At 38.3% G+C, this 19997-nt stretch overlaps 1 protein-coding gene across 29 annotated transcripts in view; it reads right to left on the reverse strand.

Annotated features, from left to right (window-relative positions):
* The window catches only part of Clasp2 (cytoplasmic linker associated protein 2), a 180655-nt gene that overhangs the window by 69507 nt on the left and 91151 nt on the right, over positions 1-19997 (reverse strand). For 8 of the 29 annotated variants that reach the window (XM_060385130.1, XM_060385126.1, XM_060385121.1 and 5 more), the window contains 12 exons: positions 19205-19340; positions 18240-18310; positions 16549-16608; positions 14814-14891; positions 13868-14035; positions 13208-13263; positions 12314-12487; positions 8697-8720; positions 7123-7140; positions 4523-4624; positions 4346-4372; positions 1703-1729 (listed from right to left, as the gene is read on the reverse strand). In XM_060385130.1, coding sequence (XP_060241113.1) covers positions 1703-1729; positions 4346-4372; positions 4523-4624; positions 7123-7140; positions 8697-8720; positions 12314-12487; positions 13208-13263; positions 13868-14035; positions 14814-14891; positions 16549-16608; positions 18240-18310; positions 19205-19340 — 941 coding nt within the window. The remainder of the gene's footprint in view (positions 1-1702; positions 1730-4345; positions 4373-4522; positions 4625-7122; positions 7141-8696; positions 8721-12313; positions 12488-13207; positions 13264-13867; positions 14036-14813; positions 14892-16548; positions 16609-18239; positions 18311-19204; positions 19341-19997) is intronic. The other 21 variants (XM_060385136.1, XM_060385135.1, XM_060385128.1 and 18 more) reach the window with 8 other exon arrangements.

Genomic DNA, 19997 nt, shown 5'->3' on the forward strand with positions numbered 1-19997 from the left:
TACTGCACAAGCTTAAATGACACACTCAACTGTGTCTCATTTCTACTCAGTACATTAAAGACTCAAATGCCAACGGGAGTGAGCACTGGCTGTCAAAAATGGCACAGTGTACTGGGCACTTTTTTAAAAGTGGTGGTGCACACTTTTAATCAAAGCACTTGGGAGGCAGAGGCAGGGGGATCTCTGTGAGTTTGAAGCCAGCCTGGTATTCAAAGGAAGTTCCAGGACAGGGTTACACAGAGAAACTCTGCCTATAAATAAACAGGTAGATAAACAAACAATAAATAAATAGTAAAAAGTAAGTAAGTAAGCAAGTAAGCAAAAGAAGGCAGGTAGGTATTTCAGAGGACTGTTTCATCTTCCTTATGGAGGACACCATTTTTAATTCTAGCCAACTGTCTTAAAGTAACTTTACTGAGTTCCTGGGAAAGAGTTCTTTCAAAAGCAATAGTTTAAAAGCTCCTGGTTTTGACACTGTGTGCATGTTAACAAGCATGAACAAACTGGGTGTGATCGTTTGTGATCCTTATTCTTAAGTTTTCTGGGCACAGTTTGTTTAGTGCAATTCATATTCTTGGTTAGTCTTTAAATGTTATTAGCACACAAAATATAAAATATATTCCTGGGAATAGCAATTTTATAAAATGAAGAAGCATTGCTTCCTGTGAAATTAATAATTTACTTATTGAGCAGAAGTCTTATATTATAGGGAAATTACACAAGTCTACTTTAAAATGATCATTTGTTCAAGTTTCATGATGTTGCAGGTGAAGAATCTTCAAGTCTGGTTTCTTGCTCCTTCTATGAAGGATTTCTGAGGCATCTGTTTTCTCCATGCAATATCTAAACTAAACATACACATAAAAACACCCAAACACCCAACATGCCACAACTCACAATGCAAGATATGAAAGTTATGGAAATCATAACGATATGAAGACTGTAATGAATTGAGCACATACAGTATGCATTCTGTTAAAAATCAGTAATAAATTTGTGTGGTTGGAGGTACTGGCAGGAAAAACTAGAGGACGCCTTGAAATGTGGATCTATTCAGCAGACAAGAGAAGGTGCTGGTCAGAAGAATGTTGACTTCTCTTCCTACTTTGCATTTACTGAATTGACTAAATGTACGCAAGTTCACTCTCTAGATATTTAAACTCACCCCTACCTTTGCCTTAAGGAGTGATGTTGGCAATGCTCATTTCATGTAAGCACTGTCCTCTCTTCTCCATTATCCTCTGATCCCCAAAAGACTAGGGTTTTTCCAGACCTATAACTCATTTGGAATCATTTATACTTAAAATGCAATACTGAGGCTCTGTCTCTGGTAGAGCCACCACAGAGCTGAAAAGGGGACCTGTTCACCCCAGGGAATAACATGATACAGAAATGTCCCAGAAATAAAGCTTGCAGTTGGGTAACTTTCCTGTTGTGTAGTTGCATTTCAAAATGTTTCCATAGGTCCGTCTCTTCTTAATATTTATATCTGTAGAGTCAACTTGGATAATTTAAATATTTTAGAGCTTTTACAGTATCAGAAAGAGTTCAAAGAGAACTCATGCCTAGCAGTTTTTGTTCCAGTACAATCCAGAATGGCTGAATATTATCTAGCAAGAATTTCTGCTGAATAGAACTCATTCTTGTAATGATAATAGGTGACCGAACAATGGGTGCACACATAAAGTCTATAGATTCTTACCACCAATGGTATTAGCAGATTGTGATCCTGAACAAGTGTAAAGGCAGAATTAGGGTAAGGGTTATAATCCACGAAGAGGGGAGGAGCAGTTTTAAAATGGATGGCAGATGAAAATAACAAAGCTTTAGTCAGTTCTCAGGAAAAAAAACAAACCTAACGCAAAAAAAAGAGCAAACTTTAAAAAAATTGCATAGCACAAATGTCACAAAAGCAGTACACTTAACAGTTTTTACAGCTGACACTCATGTACAAAGCAGATGAAATGAAACTGCAAAAATCAATGCACATTCTTCAGCTTATCCATTATGGGAAGTCCCAAATCTAAGTCATTCAATGTTTACAATTTTATTTTAAACATTTAAAATTAGATATAGGAACAAATATCACATCTTATAGCTGAAGAAAAAGGAGATGAAAAGCTACAAGTTTCATCTTTCTTAAGATCACAGAAAAGCGAGAGGTGGGAGAGAGGTGAAGGCTTCCGACAGCCTGTACAGTCATCTGTACAGTCTGGTCACAAGCAACAGAGCGAGGACAGTTCTTCCTTAATCTACAAGTCGCTCCACTAGGTCTGCTCTCATTCATTGTGCTGAGCCTGAACACACCTGCTTTGATCCAAGAGATTATTATTTTTTTTTCTGAGATGATAATACAAAACCATGGAAGGACCATGCAGCCCCTAATGAGTCACTACAACAAAGTGAAGATGGGAGGTCACAGTAATACTCCTGTGCAAATATGTTGTGAAGAAACTTGCATACAAATCACACATCTTTTTAACAGAGAATCTGGAATGGACACATACTTATTCAATAAACAAGCAAGCAAACAAATAAAATCTTTCTAATATGATTTAAGACCTGTGTGATTTTATAGTGGGGAAGTCTCTGGATCTTAAATTCTTATATGGTCTAAAAAGCCAAATGTAAAATAATCCTATTTTTCGCTAAAGTGATCTGAAGTTGCAATAACTGAAAAAGAGGGTCACAATAAGGGCCAAGAAGTGAGAAAATAATTACCTCACAGTTAAGTTTTATCCTTAAATCCTAGCATAATCAATTTGTGGTTATCTTTATTTTTCTTTGTTTTAAACATCCTAACTTCAGTATTTATTTCTGTTTCATGAGAGCCATAAGACTATCCAGGTATAGAAATATGTAACAGCAGCATAAAATTAAATTTTCATTTTATTATGGATAATGACAATCGTATCAGGTAAGTCATGGTACCTTCTCTGGGGGTGGGGAGAGACACTATTGCATTAAATATGCTATATTATTTAATGCTCATGACGACCCCATGAGGGGTCTTCCTTTTATAGGTGGGTACAGAGAAACACAGAAACTTTACCCTAGAAGAGCCAGGATTCCAATTTGGGCAATGAAGCTCCAAAGCCTGCCAACTTTACCACAGCACAGAGCCATGAGTGACTTGACTAGGTGGCTCTGTCGGTGTACGGGAGACCCTGTATCTTACCTAGCTCCCAGGCTCTACTGATGTTGGTTTGGGCAACAGACAAGGAAAAGGGAGGCTACACTGCTAATTAGTGATCTCTAAGAATTACTCCAAAAGCAGACAGACTCACAAGCGAATGTGGTATTATCATCACTTTTGGTCTATCAGAGAAAAGCCCATGCCTTGTAAGACAATGTGTTATTCTGGCCGTTTGTAAGTAGTCTTCATTTTGAAAACAAACTCCAATCTTTCTGCTTATTTTAGGATTCCTACAGAAAGTTTCTGATATTAATCCACTGGACATTCTCATGCTAGGAAGGGGTGGCACTGTGATACGTGTACTCAAGTGCCCTAGTGTCTCTGAGCCTTATTCTTTCCCATCGATCCCAAGATGCAGGAATCAGGCTGAGAAATAGATAGATTGATTGACTGATCGATAGATAGATAAGGGCACCTACAATCTGACAATCACCTTTGAACCCATTCTTTCCCAAGATGATAGGTTATACAGAAGAAACTACTCATCACTTCTTTAGAAAAACCACCTTGTTTTAAAGAGTGCTGAGGACAATCTCTCAGTCTAAAGAGAATGGGAAAAAAAATCACTTTCAGTTAAAAATGCCATTATCCAGGCCATTTGTTTAGACATACAGAAACAGACTGCTCGTCTTACCTAGTCCTAAGACTGTGCTTTTTAATTGTTCTCATGAGGAACTCAGTGACCAATAAAACAGTAAGAACATAAATCTTAAACTTCACATGAAATTCATCAGAACTGGCTATTTCAGCCTACCTTTCCCTCATTGTAAGTCGGTATATACTTGCCCAAAACACCAGCCAAAATTTAGAATGATCTAACAAATTTTGGGGAGAGTAAGGAGACACTATGTATCTATCTTTGCATAGCATCTGCTAGATATAAACAGATTTTGGTGTTCATTCTGAGAAATTATTTTGCATCTAAAAGGCACAATTTTCCACGCCTGCAAGTTTCTGAGTAGAATGTGAACCTTAACTTTAAAGATTCAGATTTACAGTATTTCCATGCAAACGTCTGTATAATAAATATTCCTTTCTAAGTGGCAGAGATTAATGATGTGGCCCTAATAACACAAACACAAGACAACACCCACTCAAAAAAAAATCCCAAACATGCACAACAACTGACCCAAAACATTGAAAAAATACCTTCATTTTTGTCAGGTGATGATGAACCTAAAGTACAGAACAAGAACTCAGTATGTGGCTTGTTGCTTTTAAAATCAGCTTTGAATTTATCCACTGCTCATCTCCTAGCACAGTGATATAAAGAGACATTCATCCTAGTAGACTGACAAACACGGAAGACTCATGAGCAGTACATACGCTGGGACTGAGACACCATTTTTGTCCGGCTTCTTCCTCTAGAATCGGTCTTGGCATTTCCCACAGCAGCGAGTGGTGCAGAAAGCTTGGCTCTCACCCTACCTGAAAAATAAATATTTACAGAATCAAAAACTTTTCCTATAATAGTATTCGGAATTAAGCAAGGGGAGTTCCACTATTTTCAAGTACTTTTAAATTCTGAAATAAGGCAACCATTACTTATAGACTTCTCTTAAGAATTTAAAAGCACACAGTTTAGGTTTTGCTTTCTGAGATGGCATCTCCTCTAAGCCCATCTAAAATTCCTTGGCTCAGGAGATTCTCCTACCTCAGCTTACAAGTATTTGGGACTACAGCCTATATACCACTGAGCCCAGATATACATTGCTTTACACATGCTCTTAAAAAAAAAAAAAATTTTTTTTCCAGCTGGGTGGTGGTGGTGCACACCTTTAACTCCAGTACTCAGGAGGCCGAGGCAGGCAGATTTCTGAGTTTAAGGCTAGCCTGGTCTACACAGTGAGTTCCAGGACAACCTAGGCTACAGAGAGAAACCCTGTCTCAAAAAACCGAATAGTAATAATAATAATAAAATAATTTTTAACAAGAACAAAATCGCTGGGCATGGTGGTACATACCTTTTATCCCAGCACTTGGGAGGCAGAGGCAGGAGGAGCTCTTTGAGTTCAAGGCCAGCCTGGTTTACGTGAGACCCTCAAAAGACAAAAGACCAAACAAAACAAACCAACAAACCCTTTCTTCTGTTTCTAGATAATTAAGTCTGTTCTCAAATATACTTCATAGCTTTAAAGATAAACAAACCCCAAACAATCCTTTTGACAGTGTAATTCTAAAGAGATCCGCAGAAGAAATGCCATCAGCTAAGTCATCCTTTTAGACAAGATGGCCACAGGTACACACAGATGTGTTCATGCCTTCCTCTCCCACTCCCAAAACCATCAATTTCACTGGGAGGGATTCAGGAAGTAGAGTATCTACACAAGAGAGACGGCTTTTAATTTTCTTTTCTTCCTAGATGCATTCCTTTCACCTCCACCTCCACTTCATCCCACTCTGTGAAACCAGATGACAAATATTTCTGTACTATATTTCCAGATGATTTTCTTGGGGGGCAGGTAGGGCAGACCCTCTGGAATTCACACCGTAAGCCAGGCTGGCTTCAAACGCTCTGAGACCTTCTTCATTAAAGACATCTGCCACCCAACTTGGCTCTTTCTAGCGCTCGTGAACTAAAGAAAATACGTTCAGCAAAGTGTCTGTGTAAGCTGCCAGTAATAAAAAAGAGTGACAGTAAAATCTCCCTGTTAGGCACTCTGGTGAGCTCCAGCAATAGTCCCACATAGATCCACACTATGCTGAACACAGGAAGGAAAAAGAAGCATTTAGAATCTTCATGAATTAAGAGGTACAATTTGTAGGAAATCTCAAAATTCTGACTAGTCTAATATGATCATACTGATTAGAGAAGAACACACTGAAGAGCAGGGCTGGATTTAAAAAATAAAAGACTAAGTGAGGTCAGAAAAGAGTAGAAGGAGCTGGGAGTGAGGCAGAGGCAAAGTCAGAGACAGCACCACTGTGCAGCCTGGAAGCTGTCAAGTGCAAGGCCCCAGAAGCCCAGACTGCAGGTCCTTTAGGCTTTAGGAGTCTCTCTGGGAAGGAAAGAATGTCCTCATAACTAAAAGGCAGAGGAACTGGGCGATTACATTTGAATAAAGAATCCATCCGCATTCTAGCCACATAGAAATGCTTTAAATTAAAAGTGCTGATGTAAACTGCAATTCATTTTCATTATCAAAATCTATATTTTTAGAGTACTTCAATTTAAACTTCAAACAAAAAACTATCTTAAGCACACTACAGTTAATATAGAACCAAAACAGATTACATGCATTTGGTTTTATACTAAAAAAAATGATGTTCATGTAAAACTTTGAGAAGAAACATGGTGTTTAAATAAAACCAAAGGCTTTAACGAGATAGCCTTCAGGAAGGATAAACATAAAAACTGAATTCTTTTCATTTCTATAAATTCAGAAGGAATAAATATTTTTCTTAAAATGTGAACTGACTCAGGAAAGCATATGTAGCAAGTAGTTATATTCTCAAACTGAATTTAAATCCGAGATTAAATTCACTAGTCACCAATTCAAAATTAAAAGACATTTCAAAATAGATGAAGTAAAAGTATTTAATGTCCAACAACAACAACAAAAAAAAGCAGCATTCCCATGAAGCAAAAATGACTTGGCATTAACTTTTTTAAAAGCAAAAATAAAAGCATTTCTGTTGTCACTACTGGGAAAAATGAAATTAAATACTAGATATTAAACATGTTAAGCAATTATGTTTTTCTAGCATGAGATGATCCAAGATATAAAGCAAAACTGCACAATGAAGAATTAGAAAAAAATTCACACACAATGAACACAACCAAATATAGAAATGCAGAAGCTACCACAGCTGGCAAATGACAAAGATCTGCAGGTAAATTAGCCTGTTTTAGTTTCAGTATGTACTACCAATGAAAATAGTGAGGTAGAGGTGTTTGTGTTACTAACAAAATATTTACTTCTTACCATCTTCAGATGCTGTTCCTAAATAAGAGAAATAAAACAACATTTCAACAAATTCTGAAAATGCTATCTTACAATCCCCTTCCCCCAAGATTCATCTGAAAAGGTGAAAGCAGAACAAACTTTAGTCAGATAGGATTTGGTCACAAAAACATTCAAATGACAAAAAATAATCTGACAGAATTCAATTCACAATTCATACCAAAAAACTTAAAGCCAGGAAACTAAAAATAACAATTTAAATTTTAAAAGGGTAGAAGAAATCTGAGAAATTAATTACTCAGGAACAATTTAATTCTCTGATTACAATTCTTCGCAAAGAAAGCTTTATATAGAATTTTCTAAAGTAGGAACATTTTCTGTTTATTTTCAAAAGGTAGCCATAAGTGAACTAGAAAATCAACTACAGAAACAGCAAAAACAAGTGTAGAAGAAATCAAATCCATGACCTAGGCCTATTTGCCTAATATTTTCATCAAAGCACATACAAATTCAAAGACTACAGGAGCTCTCAGCTATTTACTCAAGAGGCTGTATGTTACCCACAACACGTGTGAACGCCCCTGAAAATAACCAAGTGTCAACACTTAACACACTACTGCTGCAGGGCAGTGCCACACGCGGCACGGCGCACACTCAAGATGAAGGGCTGAACACAGTAACACAGCAGCTACCACAGGATCCTCAGAACGGCTGTTAATTCTGACCCAAACAAGAAAAATACTTTGATTGGGAAGTGACAAATGTTCCAAGTACTCCAGCAATATCAAAATTCGAGGCCATCTAAGAGTTAAGAAAAAAAAAAAAATACCCCTGATAGCTGTCATTTCATTCAAAATGTCTTAATTACTTTACAATGGAGATACCAAAAATAACACTCACATTCCCAACTTGAGATTAAATAAAGCTTCTAATTCATTAAAATAGAAAAAGACAATTGGGGTCAATTTGTAGAGTTTATGTAATATTTAAGAGAAAGCTGTCTTGTTTTAGTATTTTTATTAATAAATTCTTTAAGAAAGCTCAAACTTCCAGCTAAACAATAGGCCTTAACAATGAAGAGAAAGTTGCCATGATTTTCTCTCTAGTGTCATATAAAACACTGTACAGACTTGTTATTAAATCAAAGCAACTACAGACAAACAGCAATAATTTGAATACTGGGATTTAAAAGGCAAAGCTTAGACTTCCGCTGTGGTCAAACATTAAGTTTAAAAAGCTCAGCCTCTGAATTACAATAAATGTGTGACCTGGCTCCACCAGTCAGTGACTAACATGCTAAAGCAGAGACTCAGAGACTCCTTTTCTCCCTCTGAATCCAGTATTATAAAAGGAAATAAGAAATTTAAAATATATGAAAGCCCATTTTCAGGATTTATGTGAAATATTTCAGGTAACTGACTTAAGTTATGAAAAAAATACAAGGAGATTAAAAAAAAGTAACTCAAATTTTAAGCGGTGAGTCATATAGTCACTTTTAATGTTAAATTGTTGATAAATAAGTAGCATATTTTCAGAAAATCATAAAATAGACAAGGACCCAATAGAAATGTGGAAAAGAATTATAAAAGTCTTACCATCCATCTTGTCAGAAGTATCCTCTTTGATGAAAGAGCAAGCAAAGAACAGAGGAAAACTTAGTATATTAGAAAAAAGATTTTGTAATCTGATTTTTTTCCTTAAAGACAACAATTCACTATAAAGGTTCAGTTTGCCATCTGACTGCTCATGAATCTCATCTTTTCTTTGAACTTTCAGCTGCTATAATCACATATCTGGGTAAATATAAGAACTCTCTGTCTCTATCCCATTAGTCCATAGACAAAAATCACACAGCTATGTGATCAGGTGGCACTTGTGAAGACCAGGCCTTTAAGATTGGGCATAAGAGAAAGCTAAGGCAGTAAGACTGACAATGTTCTTGTTTCTGAGGCTCATGTGCCACAATCCTCCGGTCCCGGCCTCCTGAATGCTGCAGTCATGGGTATATGCCACCATGCCTGGTGCTGCTGCTTTTCGGAAGGTCCTGTATGTGATCCTGGCCTCTGTTGACTCAGCTGTGAGTGCCCCCATAGTAACAAAGTTAAGTCACAGTGGAGGTACTGGACTACCACAGCCATCTGCCTGAACCATTCTGCAAACAGTATCATTTGTGGTGAGCATCTCCTTTCTTTGGGGTGTCTGGAATTCTGTTAATTGTGGCTTGCTGAGAAAGCAAAGAGCCAATATGGTCAGCCCCTGCTCCCTGCTCCGCCCTAGACTGGAAGTCTTAAATGAGCTTCCGCAACAGAAACACTGGCTAACATGTTGCAGCGCTTCATGCCAGAGGAAGGTGTCTTCCCAAGCCCAGCTCCTACAGCGAGAACTCCACAGCATACATTAGACCTCCAAGTTTTTCTCCCAATTGGTTCTGCTGTGCAGCCTTCCACTCTAATAAGTCTCAGCCACAAGACCCAAATGTGTGGTAGTTATGCCAAGTCTAAAAATGTCCCTCCTCTTGTATTCAAAGACTCTCCAAAGCCTTAAGTTACTTCTTAGATCAAGAATTCTCAGGTGGAAAATTACAATCTTCCAATGACACTCTTCTTAATACCCACCTGCTACTGCAAATACCATGTCTGAATCTACCATCCCCTCCATTTCCTTGTATTCTGACTCAGTAAAACTGTGGCTCTTCACAGCCAGGCTGCCTCCCAGCTCTGTTCACGAAATGCCACGCCTCACACCTTCCAGAGAAGCTGCACCGTGAAGTTCTCTTTTCATCCTTGCACTTCTTTCTTCCTAAACTGACCACTATAGTACACAAACAAATGTAACTCCATAGATCTTTAAAAAATGAGGAGAGGGAAGAGGAAAGTACCAGAACCATGAGGAGCTACAGAGCTTTCTTGACCATCAAGCATGGGAACAATTTACAGATTCCAGTGCCAACTTCTTCCACAACCAACCAAGTTTTTACTTTTGTCCAAATGATCTCACCAAAATCATTTGTTTTCCTTGCTATTCAGGCAGTTTCATAAACACAACTATTGAGAATATTTATAAAACTTTATATACATGTTAGGTAAAGATTTTTATCATGACCCATACCTCCAATACACACACACACACACACACACACACACAGGCCATTTTGTATGACACCAAGCTTCCTCTACAAAAGTTAACAGGTAAATTTCAAAACACTCATGCTGCCTTTTTCCCAAAGGACTTAGGGCTTTAGAAAACAAGAGCAAATTAACCAGTGTCGACTGCGATAAAGACTGTATGGAATTTAGTGTACTTTTTCTTTCTATAACTATTTTATCCCATGTGTTGCCTAAACATTTTAAGTTTGAGGTCTCACAGCAACTTCAACTCAAAATGCACCAAAGTCAAAAAAACCACCTTTGGCCTCTCATTTCTCAGTATCTTGCCAATAAACTGAAAACTCTGAGCACACAATTTTCAGATCCTCAGAACCTCGTAGAGACCTGTTAAAAACTAAATGCAGGAAGTGTTCATAGAAGAAATGATATACTCATTCTGAATTCTGTACATTCACAAATGATAAATAAGGCTCAATGCAGAGGACATTAGAGCCCACCAATCACGCATGTAGAAGGCTGAGCAGGGTTGCATGGGGCAGAGATGGGTGTGTGCTCCTAGGCCCGGCTTTGATGTGCACACTCAGATTCTCGTGCTGGGGCCCACGGCGAGCCTCCTCTGGCCCTGTTTTTACTTCCTTTTATTTTACTGTAACAGTTGCACCTGCCTCCACAGTGCTGAGATTAAAGGCATGCACCAACACACCTGGCTTACATGGAAGGTTGACTTGTATTTTTTGGTGTAATTGCTTACACATTGGGTCAAAACTTAAAAAAAAAATTTATGGTTTTTTTTTTGTTTGTTTTTTGTAAACTATATTATATGTCCCTATCCATAGGTCAGAGTACACAGTTATAGGAGAAAGTTCTCCCCTTCTGTCACGTGAGTACTGATGATTAAACTGAGGTCATCAGGGTTGGCAGCAGCTTCCTTTAATTACTGAGTCACCTCGTTGGCCCTGGATCCAAACTCTAAACATTAAAAAACCTTCATGTATTAAATTACCATTTATAAAATAGTGTCCCATCATTAATTCACTTCAGCACTATTTGATAACATGTAGTTCATCACATTCTCAACAACTAAGCTTTCCTTTATAAGTTTTTTAACTTCCATTTGTTCAACCACAGTTAAAATCCAATATTTGTTCTGGTGTTTACAAGCAACTGTGATATTTTTATTTTTATGATCTATGCATCCTTTCTTTTTAACAAAAATAAGCACATCTATCAAAGACGTGGGAAACATTGCTATCTTAGTTTTTTTATGTGAAATATTGTAAAAGTTCTCTCAGCTACTTGAGTTTATATTCTCACATCCTAGACTTAAATTTAAGACTTTTCATCTTCATTTATTTAGATTTATATTTTTTTCTATGATTTGAGATTAGATGAATTCCTATCTGTTAGGTTTTCAACAAGCTGTGTTACAGTTTTATTCAAGATTTTGGTTATCTAGGATGCATTGTACCACAGAGTGTGGCAGGTTATAACTTAAACATACAAACATTGTAAAATACATGTTTCAACACCTGTCCTGACTGGGCTACTCTTGCCTCATCGTTCTGAAACACAGCCATTCTAGCACTCACCAAACTCAGGCCCTTTACTGTGTACTAGTAATCTACCGGCTTAGTGCTCTCCCACTGCAGCCACAGGAAGAAAACAGAAGAGTGCAACAGAGACTCAACATGGATAACTCGCCTCAAACTTTTCAGTTGGTGCACAGAGAAAAAATGAACTCTGAACGGCCTTTGGAATGTATGTCTAAACCTAGATTAGACACAGAAGATCTCCATAGTTCTCCCTTACCCCTAGATGTAAAGGAATAGAATAGGATCAAAAAAACAAGATCACAAAGCTAGCGCCTTCCCTTGGAAGCCAGTGGGCAGGTGCGCCAGTGCAGTTATGAAGGTTCTACAGGCGATCATGGGGTCAAGATCAACAGGTCTGATTACCATGAGGAGGAAGACAATGGAGGGAAGCAGAAACAAGGTGGTGGATAGGTGCATGAGTCATCTCTAATAGGCAAGAATGAACTAGGAGTGAGTATGGCATTTGATTTTGTCTTCACTGAGACCGGGGAAGAGCACAATTAGCTGTCTTACCAAGCGACGCATAGGAACCTGGATTCAGGGCACCCGCACCTAACCGCCCACTTCGCACAGCCTGTCCAGCGGCGTGATGTGCCTTGGCGCCAGCTGCAGCATTCACATCAATGTCACTTCGAGAACGCTGCAGGCTTCCTGGAAGGGAGCTGGCTTTGCTGCCTCCCACTGACACTACAGAAAACAAATTAGCCTGTGTTATTTAAACTGCTGCAAACGAAACAAAGACACATCAGCTTGAAACCATCAAGAGCTGATCATCTATGGCAACCAAGGATCCACAAGGCAGCAGGGCACCACAATGACACTTTGAATGCCTCAGTTTCACTTATGATACAACAAAGTCTTCTTCAGAAATTCTGAACACTTCTTTGCTTCATTTTTCTCTCATGGGAAAAACGGTGAATTTTGATTATAAAATTGACTGGTCTGTTGTTAACTAGAAATGATGTTCAAAACAGATTTGTGAAAATGAAACACTAAAATATAAGATATAATAATTATTATTTACTATTAAAAATGCAAGAAGTTAGTCTAGTAATAGGAATATTGAAAAATTAGTGGGGCTTTGTCACTCTGTCTGAGCCAAGTCATTAACTTTTGAAGTTTAATTTCAATTTGAAGGAGTTTTAATATATTATGAGCCAACTTATTGACAGTTGTGAAATCAACTGAGTAGTTCCTATCCAGAAGAGAAACAGTGGCTCACAAAGGTTTAAGTAAGCACTGCTTCCCAAAGCTTACACACACGCACACAGAGATACGGGGAGTGTGCATGTTTTTGTGACACTGGGTTTTGGAAATATTTTCTCATTGTGGATCACATCAAAGTACTTTAAGGAATACTGCTTAAAGACAAAATAGGCCGTAACTCTTCCTCAAAGAAGCAATTACCTCTTCCAGCCACAGTTGAAGGATTTGCTGTTGACCATTTAGAAGAAAAGGGACGACTGGAAGGTAAAAATAAATACTTTTAGTAACAAGACTTAACTGATCATTCTGATAAGAATGAAACAGCAGCTGTCAAGAAAGTTGAGAAAATTTCCTTTAAAAGCAGTTGTTTTCAAGAATTAGCTATAACGCAAAACAATTGGCAATGAACAAACAGAGACAAATAGGTTACTTTATTTACCCTGCTCTTCAGCACATAGACAGTTCAGTGTTAGCACTACCAATCACTAGCACACCGAAGTTTTTCAATTAGAAGAAAGACAGTGTGGTTATTCCTAGCATACAGGCAGGTTAGCACACCAGATCCTGTCTTGTGGGACTCCTCCAATGTCATGACCTGGAAATTCACTACTCACTGCATCAATTATTTTATAGTATCAAAAAATGTCTAAAAGTCAAGTGTACCTCAACATGAACACAGAAACAAACTGTGAATCATTAAATTCTTAAAACCTAAACAATAGTCAAACTAGCATATGATCTAAAACTAACCATAGACCAAAGACTAAGAACAACCAAGTCACCATTTTTCAAAGTCACAGTAGACGCAAGCTATCTAAGTGAAGGATGGAGAGGAACGCAGACATCAGTGTGTACCCTTACTTGAGACTCTCCTGGGAGCTTGAGGAGGACCTGTCTGACTGTGGAAGAGATGCCACACTGCCAGAACTCCTTAAGTAAGTCTGAAGACTTTTCTGATAGGATGGCTCAAGGGAATTATACAACGTCTCAGCTTCACCAGGAAAGTGGTTTCTAAGACCCATGTATGTCCTGTAAAAGAAAGAAAAGTGTGTCAGTAACAGCTAGACATGCCTGGGGAAACACACTCACACATATTTAATGCATTCTCTGTGTCAGGTGAAAACTGAACAAATTTCAGTGGAAAAACTGCACGTTTTTCAGAAAAGCAAACCTCAGTTCACAGCCTGGTTGTGCCACTTACAGCTCATGTAGCCCTGGGAACCGCACAATCACACTTGGGTGAATCCCCAATCTTAGACTCCGGGTGCAGCTACAAAGACAGTCCACTTTAGTGGGACTATCTTCAGGATTAAAAAGTTTAAAATGGCCCAGCTGTGGTGGTGCTTGCCTTCAATCCCAGCACTCAGAAGGCAGAGGAGGGTAGACCTCTGCGAGTTCAAGGCTAGCTTGGTCTACATATCGAGTCCCAGATCAGCCAAGGCTACAGAGTGAGAACCTGTCTCAAAAGTGGTGTGTGTTTATGTGGCGGGGGGAGGAGGGGGTGGGTAAGGGAATGTTATCTGGTGCAAAGTATCTACTCAATAAACACGGTTGTCTTATGGACAATGGAAGTGAATACTCTGATGAAATGAGAACTGTGATGACTGCACAGATCACAACTGGAGGTGGGTTGTTCTGTCTATCAGAGTTAGTGGATAGCACGCACTTCAATTTTGCTGGAGAGTTAGTCAGAGTAAGTGGGATATTGGTAATATAATCACCTCTCAACATAATTCCTTAAAAACGACAACAAAACTTCTCTAAGTATGTTTAATTATGCTGTCACAAAACTACAGCACAGACTCACTTTCTTGCCTCCACTCTGGCCTCAGCATCGGCATCATGAATCCCCTTCTTGATAGTTTCAACCAGGACAGCTGCATGTCTACACAACAAATGCATCTTTAGATTAGTATTTCGCCACAAACAATCGTTACTCCTACATGGCACACAGCTACCCCAAAGGTGAGAAAAGTGTGAAAGGTTAACTAAGTGACATAATTGCTCCATAGCCCAGGATGATCTTAAACTCAAAACAATCATCCTGTATCAGCCTCCAGAGTGCAGAGGTGACAAGTGTGCAATGCCACACCTAACATCCTTTTCTCTTGTCCTATTGTGATGGCGTCTTTCTATGCACCCTGGGCCAGCCTCACTTATGCTCCATCCCCCAGGCCTCAAACTAGCTGGAATTACAGGTGTAGGCAGGTCAAAGAGTAGAAGATTTTCTAACAATGTGCCCTACACATCTTACCCATATATTGTTTCCTTCAGATAATTCAGAAAATAATTATTTTTATAAAATACTAACAAGAGGTAAATACATATGCAGTATTTAAATTTAAAACTTATTATATATTTGAGAGTGGAAAATACCTGTAGAGTTGGTTCCTCCCTATCCCACAACTGTTGAAAATGATTTGCTACAAGTATGATCTAACCCAGTAGTTCTCAACCTTCCTAATGCTGTGAAGCTTTCATATGGTTTCTCATCTTGTGGTGAGGGCCCCCCCAACCACAAAACTATTTTGTTGCTACTTCATAACTATAATTTTGCTACTGTTATGAATCATAATGTAAATGTCTGATATGCAGGACATCTGATATACAACCCCTATGAAAGGGTTATCTGGCCCTCAAAAGGGGTCTGGACCCACAAGTTGAGAACCACTGATCTAACCAGTAAATAAAAAGTACCTGCAACAAAACAGACCAACAAAAAATGAATTACTTCTTGCTTGTGTATAAAAAAAAACAATAAAGACCTACGCCGTCTATCGAGATGCCCAGCAGTTGACAGCAAATGCTGTCCGTGCACCAACAGCCACAGAACATAGCTGCCTGTAACTTCAGTCTCAGAAGATCTAACATCTTTGGATTCCTAGGATACCCACACTCCATGGACATAATCACACATGTAATTTTTTAAATAAAAGAACTGTGAAGAATTCCATTAAAAATAAAAATCAGTAAAATATTCCATAAAAATGCAGGTTATCTTTGGTGCTTCAAAATTTAAAACTAGCATGAAATTGTACACACACAGCCCTGTAAGGAGCGGACTAACTGTTCACACTTTCCTTCATCCAAGAGTTACAACAGATGCTGTCCAGTGACACCAGTCAGCTACTATGGAAAAACACTCCAGCAAATTCTCTTAAAAAAATAAAAAATAAAAAACCTCTTCATTCAAACGGGAGGACGTTTTCTTCATCCCTCTAGCCAACACTTCACTACACAAAAGACTGCAACTCAAGAGACCTACCTCATATAGTGCTTTTTAAAACATTTGCCCAATTCAATGCGAAGGATCTTACATAACCTATTTATTCTACCTAAGGGGCCATCACCAACCAAGCAAAAACCACACTATTCACTGCTGACTGCAGAGGAGGAGCACAGCATCACAGCTCTAAGGAAGAAAGCCAAGGACAAACGTCTCTAGACGAAGGGAGAAACAATATAAAACCCCTTCGGCATTACTGTCACCAGGGGAAGGAGAACGTAACTCGTTTGTGTGTGTGTATGGGTGGGAGGCCTACCTTTCCAGTGAATGAGTCTGCCATTCTTGCAGCAACAGATCTAAAAATTCAAATGAACGCCTGAAAAATAGATGTTAAATTACAATTAAACAATCACTTTCTGCTCTTCCAGAGGCCCTGAGTTCAATTCCTAGCAACCACATGGTAGCTCACAACCATCTATAATGTGATCTGATGCCCTCTTCTAGTGTGCAGGTGTACAAGCAAATAAAGCACTCCTATACATAAAAATAAAAAGAATAGATATTACTATGCTAGATAGTTTTTGAGTCCTATAATTTAACTTAAAAGTATTCATGAAATATAGAATACTTATGATGGAGCCCACAGATTGCTTAGCAGGCACACATAAACATGAAAGAAGAGACTCAATTCTACAAAGCAGTCCTCTGACTTCCTTATGTGCTATGCAGCCCTGACATACATCGTGCACACATAATGAAATATACAGTAATGGCCAAGTTCACACTAGTCTAGAACTTTTGCTTCTACTTAAATATGTACACATAAAATTTTAAAGCAAATTCATATATATTTTCTCCTAAGCCCTCTAATTCTCAACTTCAGCCATTCTGTTCTTCATTTCTAGGCTTTGGAAAAATGGACTGTTAGCCACATTTCACCTATGGGGAGTTATTATCTGACTCCTGATGTTACAAAGAAGTGACTACATAACTATTATAAAAAATTTAAATCACATAAAGGACATAATGCCTTATTCAGCCTTTGTCCAATGACAAAGTCTTGTGCAAAACGGATTGCTCTCCAACATTCAATGCACAAATACTAAGCCTAAAGATACAAACACTGTCCTTACATTCCCTGTGGCCTTGACCCTGAGTCTGGGGCAAGTGCTTTACCACCTGCCTACAGAGTTAGCCTTCAGGTCGTAATTACTGATGGCAGTAAGTTTCGAAGACATCAAACTAGGTATAGTGGTGCCCACCTGAAATCTCAGCACTTGAGAACCAAAGGCAGAACAATCATGAGTTCAAGGCCAATCTGGCTATACTGCAAGACCTTCTCTCAAAATAAATAAATATTTCCCCCAGAAATCATGAAAGTAAAAGAGGGACTAACAAACTTGATTTATCTATTTACTGTTTTCTACACAGTCTATGGGGTTGAACTCATTTGTCCCATAATTCACATATGCACTGAGACAGAAACCAGTGGAAGCTGTAGAATTCTAGCTATTCCTAACTTTATATTCTGAAGAACAAGGCAACCAGTGAACTAAATATACCACAGCTTAAAGTGGTAAATCTGAGAAACATGAGTGCTCACAGCAGTTGCTTTATTGCCTTTCCCTCGAGTGGGATGTAGCCAAAACACTTTTATCATGTGTTAGAGAGATGGCTGGGCAAGGAAGGTGCTCACCACCAGCCTGATTTTGAGTCCCAGGATCCACACAGTTGGGAAAAAAAAAAAAAACAAAAAGCAAAAAACACAGATTTTTCAAAGTTGTCTTCTGACCTCCACAAGCATCCTATGGCAGGAGCTTGCCAATACAGGTGCAATTGCGCGTGCACACACAGCAAAGGTAAACAGAAATGAAAAAAGACATCATGTTTTAATGGAAAAGGTAATTTTAAGAAGTCATAACTAATTGTTACACTAAACCACGAATTAAAGGTATTACTTAATGGTAAAAGTTATACTGAAAAACCCTTTCCCTCCTTAAAACTTACCTCCTTACAGGAACTGACTTTGATGTGCAGTTGCTTGTTATTAAAGGTATAAGTCTGGGTACATGGGTATGCTGAAAAGACAGTTTAGAAAAGCATGAAACACCGTACATGTTACGGAGTGCTTCTGTGTGTCTTACACTTAAGGGCTTTGCCATGGTAGAGCCAGAGAAAGGCTGTAAATCAGATCTAAAGAAACCCAAATTTCCCTAATTAGAGTAATAATGATGATGGTATAGTTCTTAATAGAAATCTGTAAAGTTACCAATATCTAAGAAAGACAAATTATTCATATGTCCAGGGAAGACCTGTAAAGTCAATATGGATGCGTGTACATTTGTGCATGTGTGCATGTGTATGTATGTGGTAACTGCATGGTAATGAAATGGCAACCACAGGACACCCACTGTGATACAGTATACTGGGTGAAACTGATTTTAACAGAACTTTCATTCTGGCTGAATCACACACCTCTTAGATTCAAGTAAGCAATAGACATTGCCCTGCAACTTGTAATTGTTATATTTTTCTTTAGTGAAGTAATAAACACTAAAATGCTTACAGAGCTTAAGGATGGATATGTATCACCTTTGTTCTGGCTATACACACTTTTCCAATTCCCAATACAGCTATCATGCACTCCATTTCTCTTATTTTGAAAAACTATAACATCATTATGAAAATCTCTAGGTTACAGTATCCCATACTAAGAGTGTGGTACTTTCATTACTATCTGCAACACCTGCGATTATATATAAGCACACGCGCTCACCTGTGTATATATGTTATGATCCATATTCGAATGGGTATACTTTGTAGTCTTTTGCATTATATATATGCTCCATGTTAACTGTGAATTGTTTTTATTATCAAAAACATAATTCAAAAGTCTGTCCTTTAGAAGTAAAAACAATAATAATATGACCTAGCTAAGTACATGGGTGAGAGGGAATTCGTGAGAAACCTACCCGAATAATAAATCTGATTGCTGCACATCCAGAAGTTGCCATGACTTTTGCACTATTGGGGACAAGATTAAAAAGTGTAGGTACAATTGCTTCAGCGCCGTGATCAAACTTGTTTCCCAAAACTGTTGAAAGGTGGCTACAAAGGAACACAGAAATTAGTTTAATATTAAATATGGAAAAAATGCATTTATTTCTTTTGAGAAAGGGCTTCATTTCTTAATGCTAGCCTCAAATCTGATATGCAGCCAAGGATGACTGACTTCTTGATCCTCCTGCCTCCACTTCCCAAATACTGACATTACAGGTGTACACCACATGCCTGGCTTGTGAGGCACCAGAATTCAAAGCCAGGGAAGGTTTCATCTGTGCTTCTACCAATTGAGCTGCACCCCACCCTCCAGGGACTATACCTCCTCTTCTTTTTATATCCAATAACTGGCGGTCCAAAGACAAAATGTGGTATTTTATAAACTTCTGTGTGAAGACACTTAGAGATGCTTTGTGATCACAGAATCCAACTATGATTGCTACGTAAATATTAAGTAAAATTATTACACTGTCTGTGGTTTTTCGTCAGATAAACTTAATGTCCAAAATATTTTACTCTTAAGTTCCAAATCTTATCCAAATCAATGTTTCAGAAAACACTCCCTATTTTGATCCAATTACATTTTTTGGTGGGGTAGGGGAGTCACCATTGGGGCAGGATATAAGAATCCACAACTAAAACTCCAACTCTGGTATCGCTTATATTCAGTGTCTGAAGGATATCTGTGTTTCCTTTCCACATTTG

Source organism: Meriones unguiculatus, chromosome 6, assembly GCF_030254825.1.
Source record: "Meriones unguiculatus strain TT.TT164.6M chromosome 6, Bangor_MerUng_6.1, whole genome shotgun sequence".
NCBI classification, from domain to species: Eukaryota; Metazoa; Chordata; class Mammalia; order Rodentia; family Muridae; genus Meriones; species Meriones unguiculatus.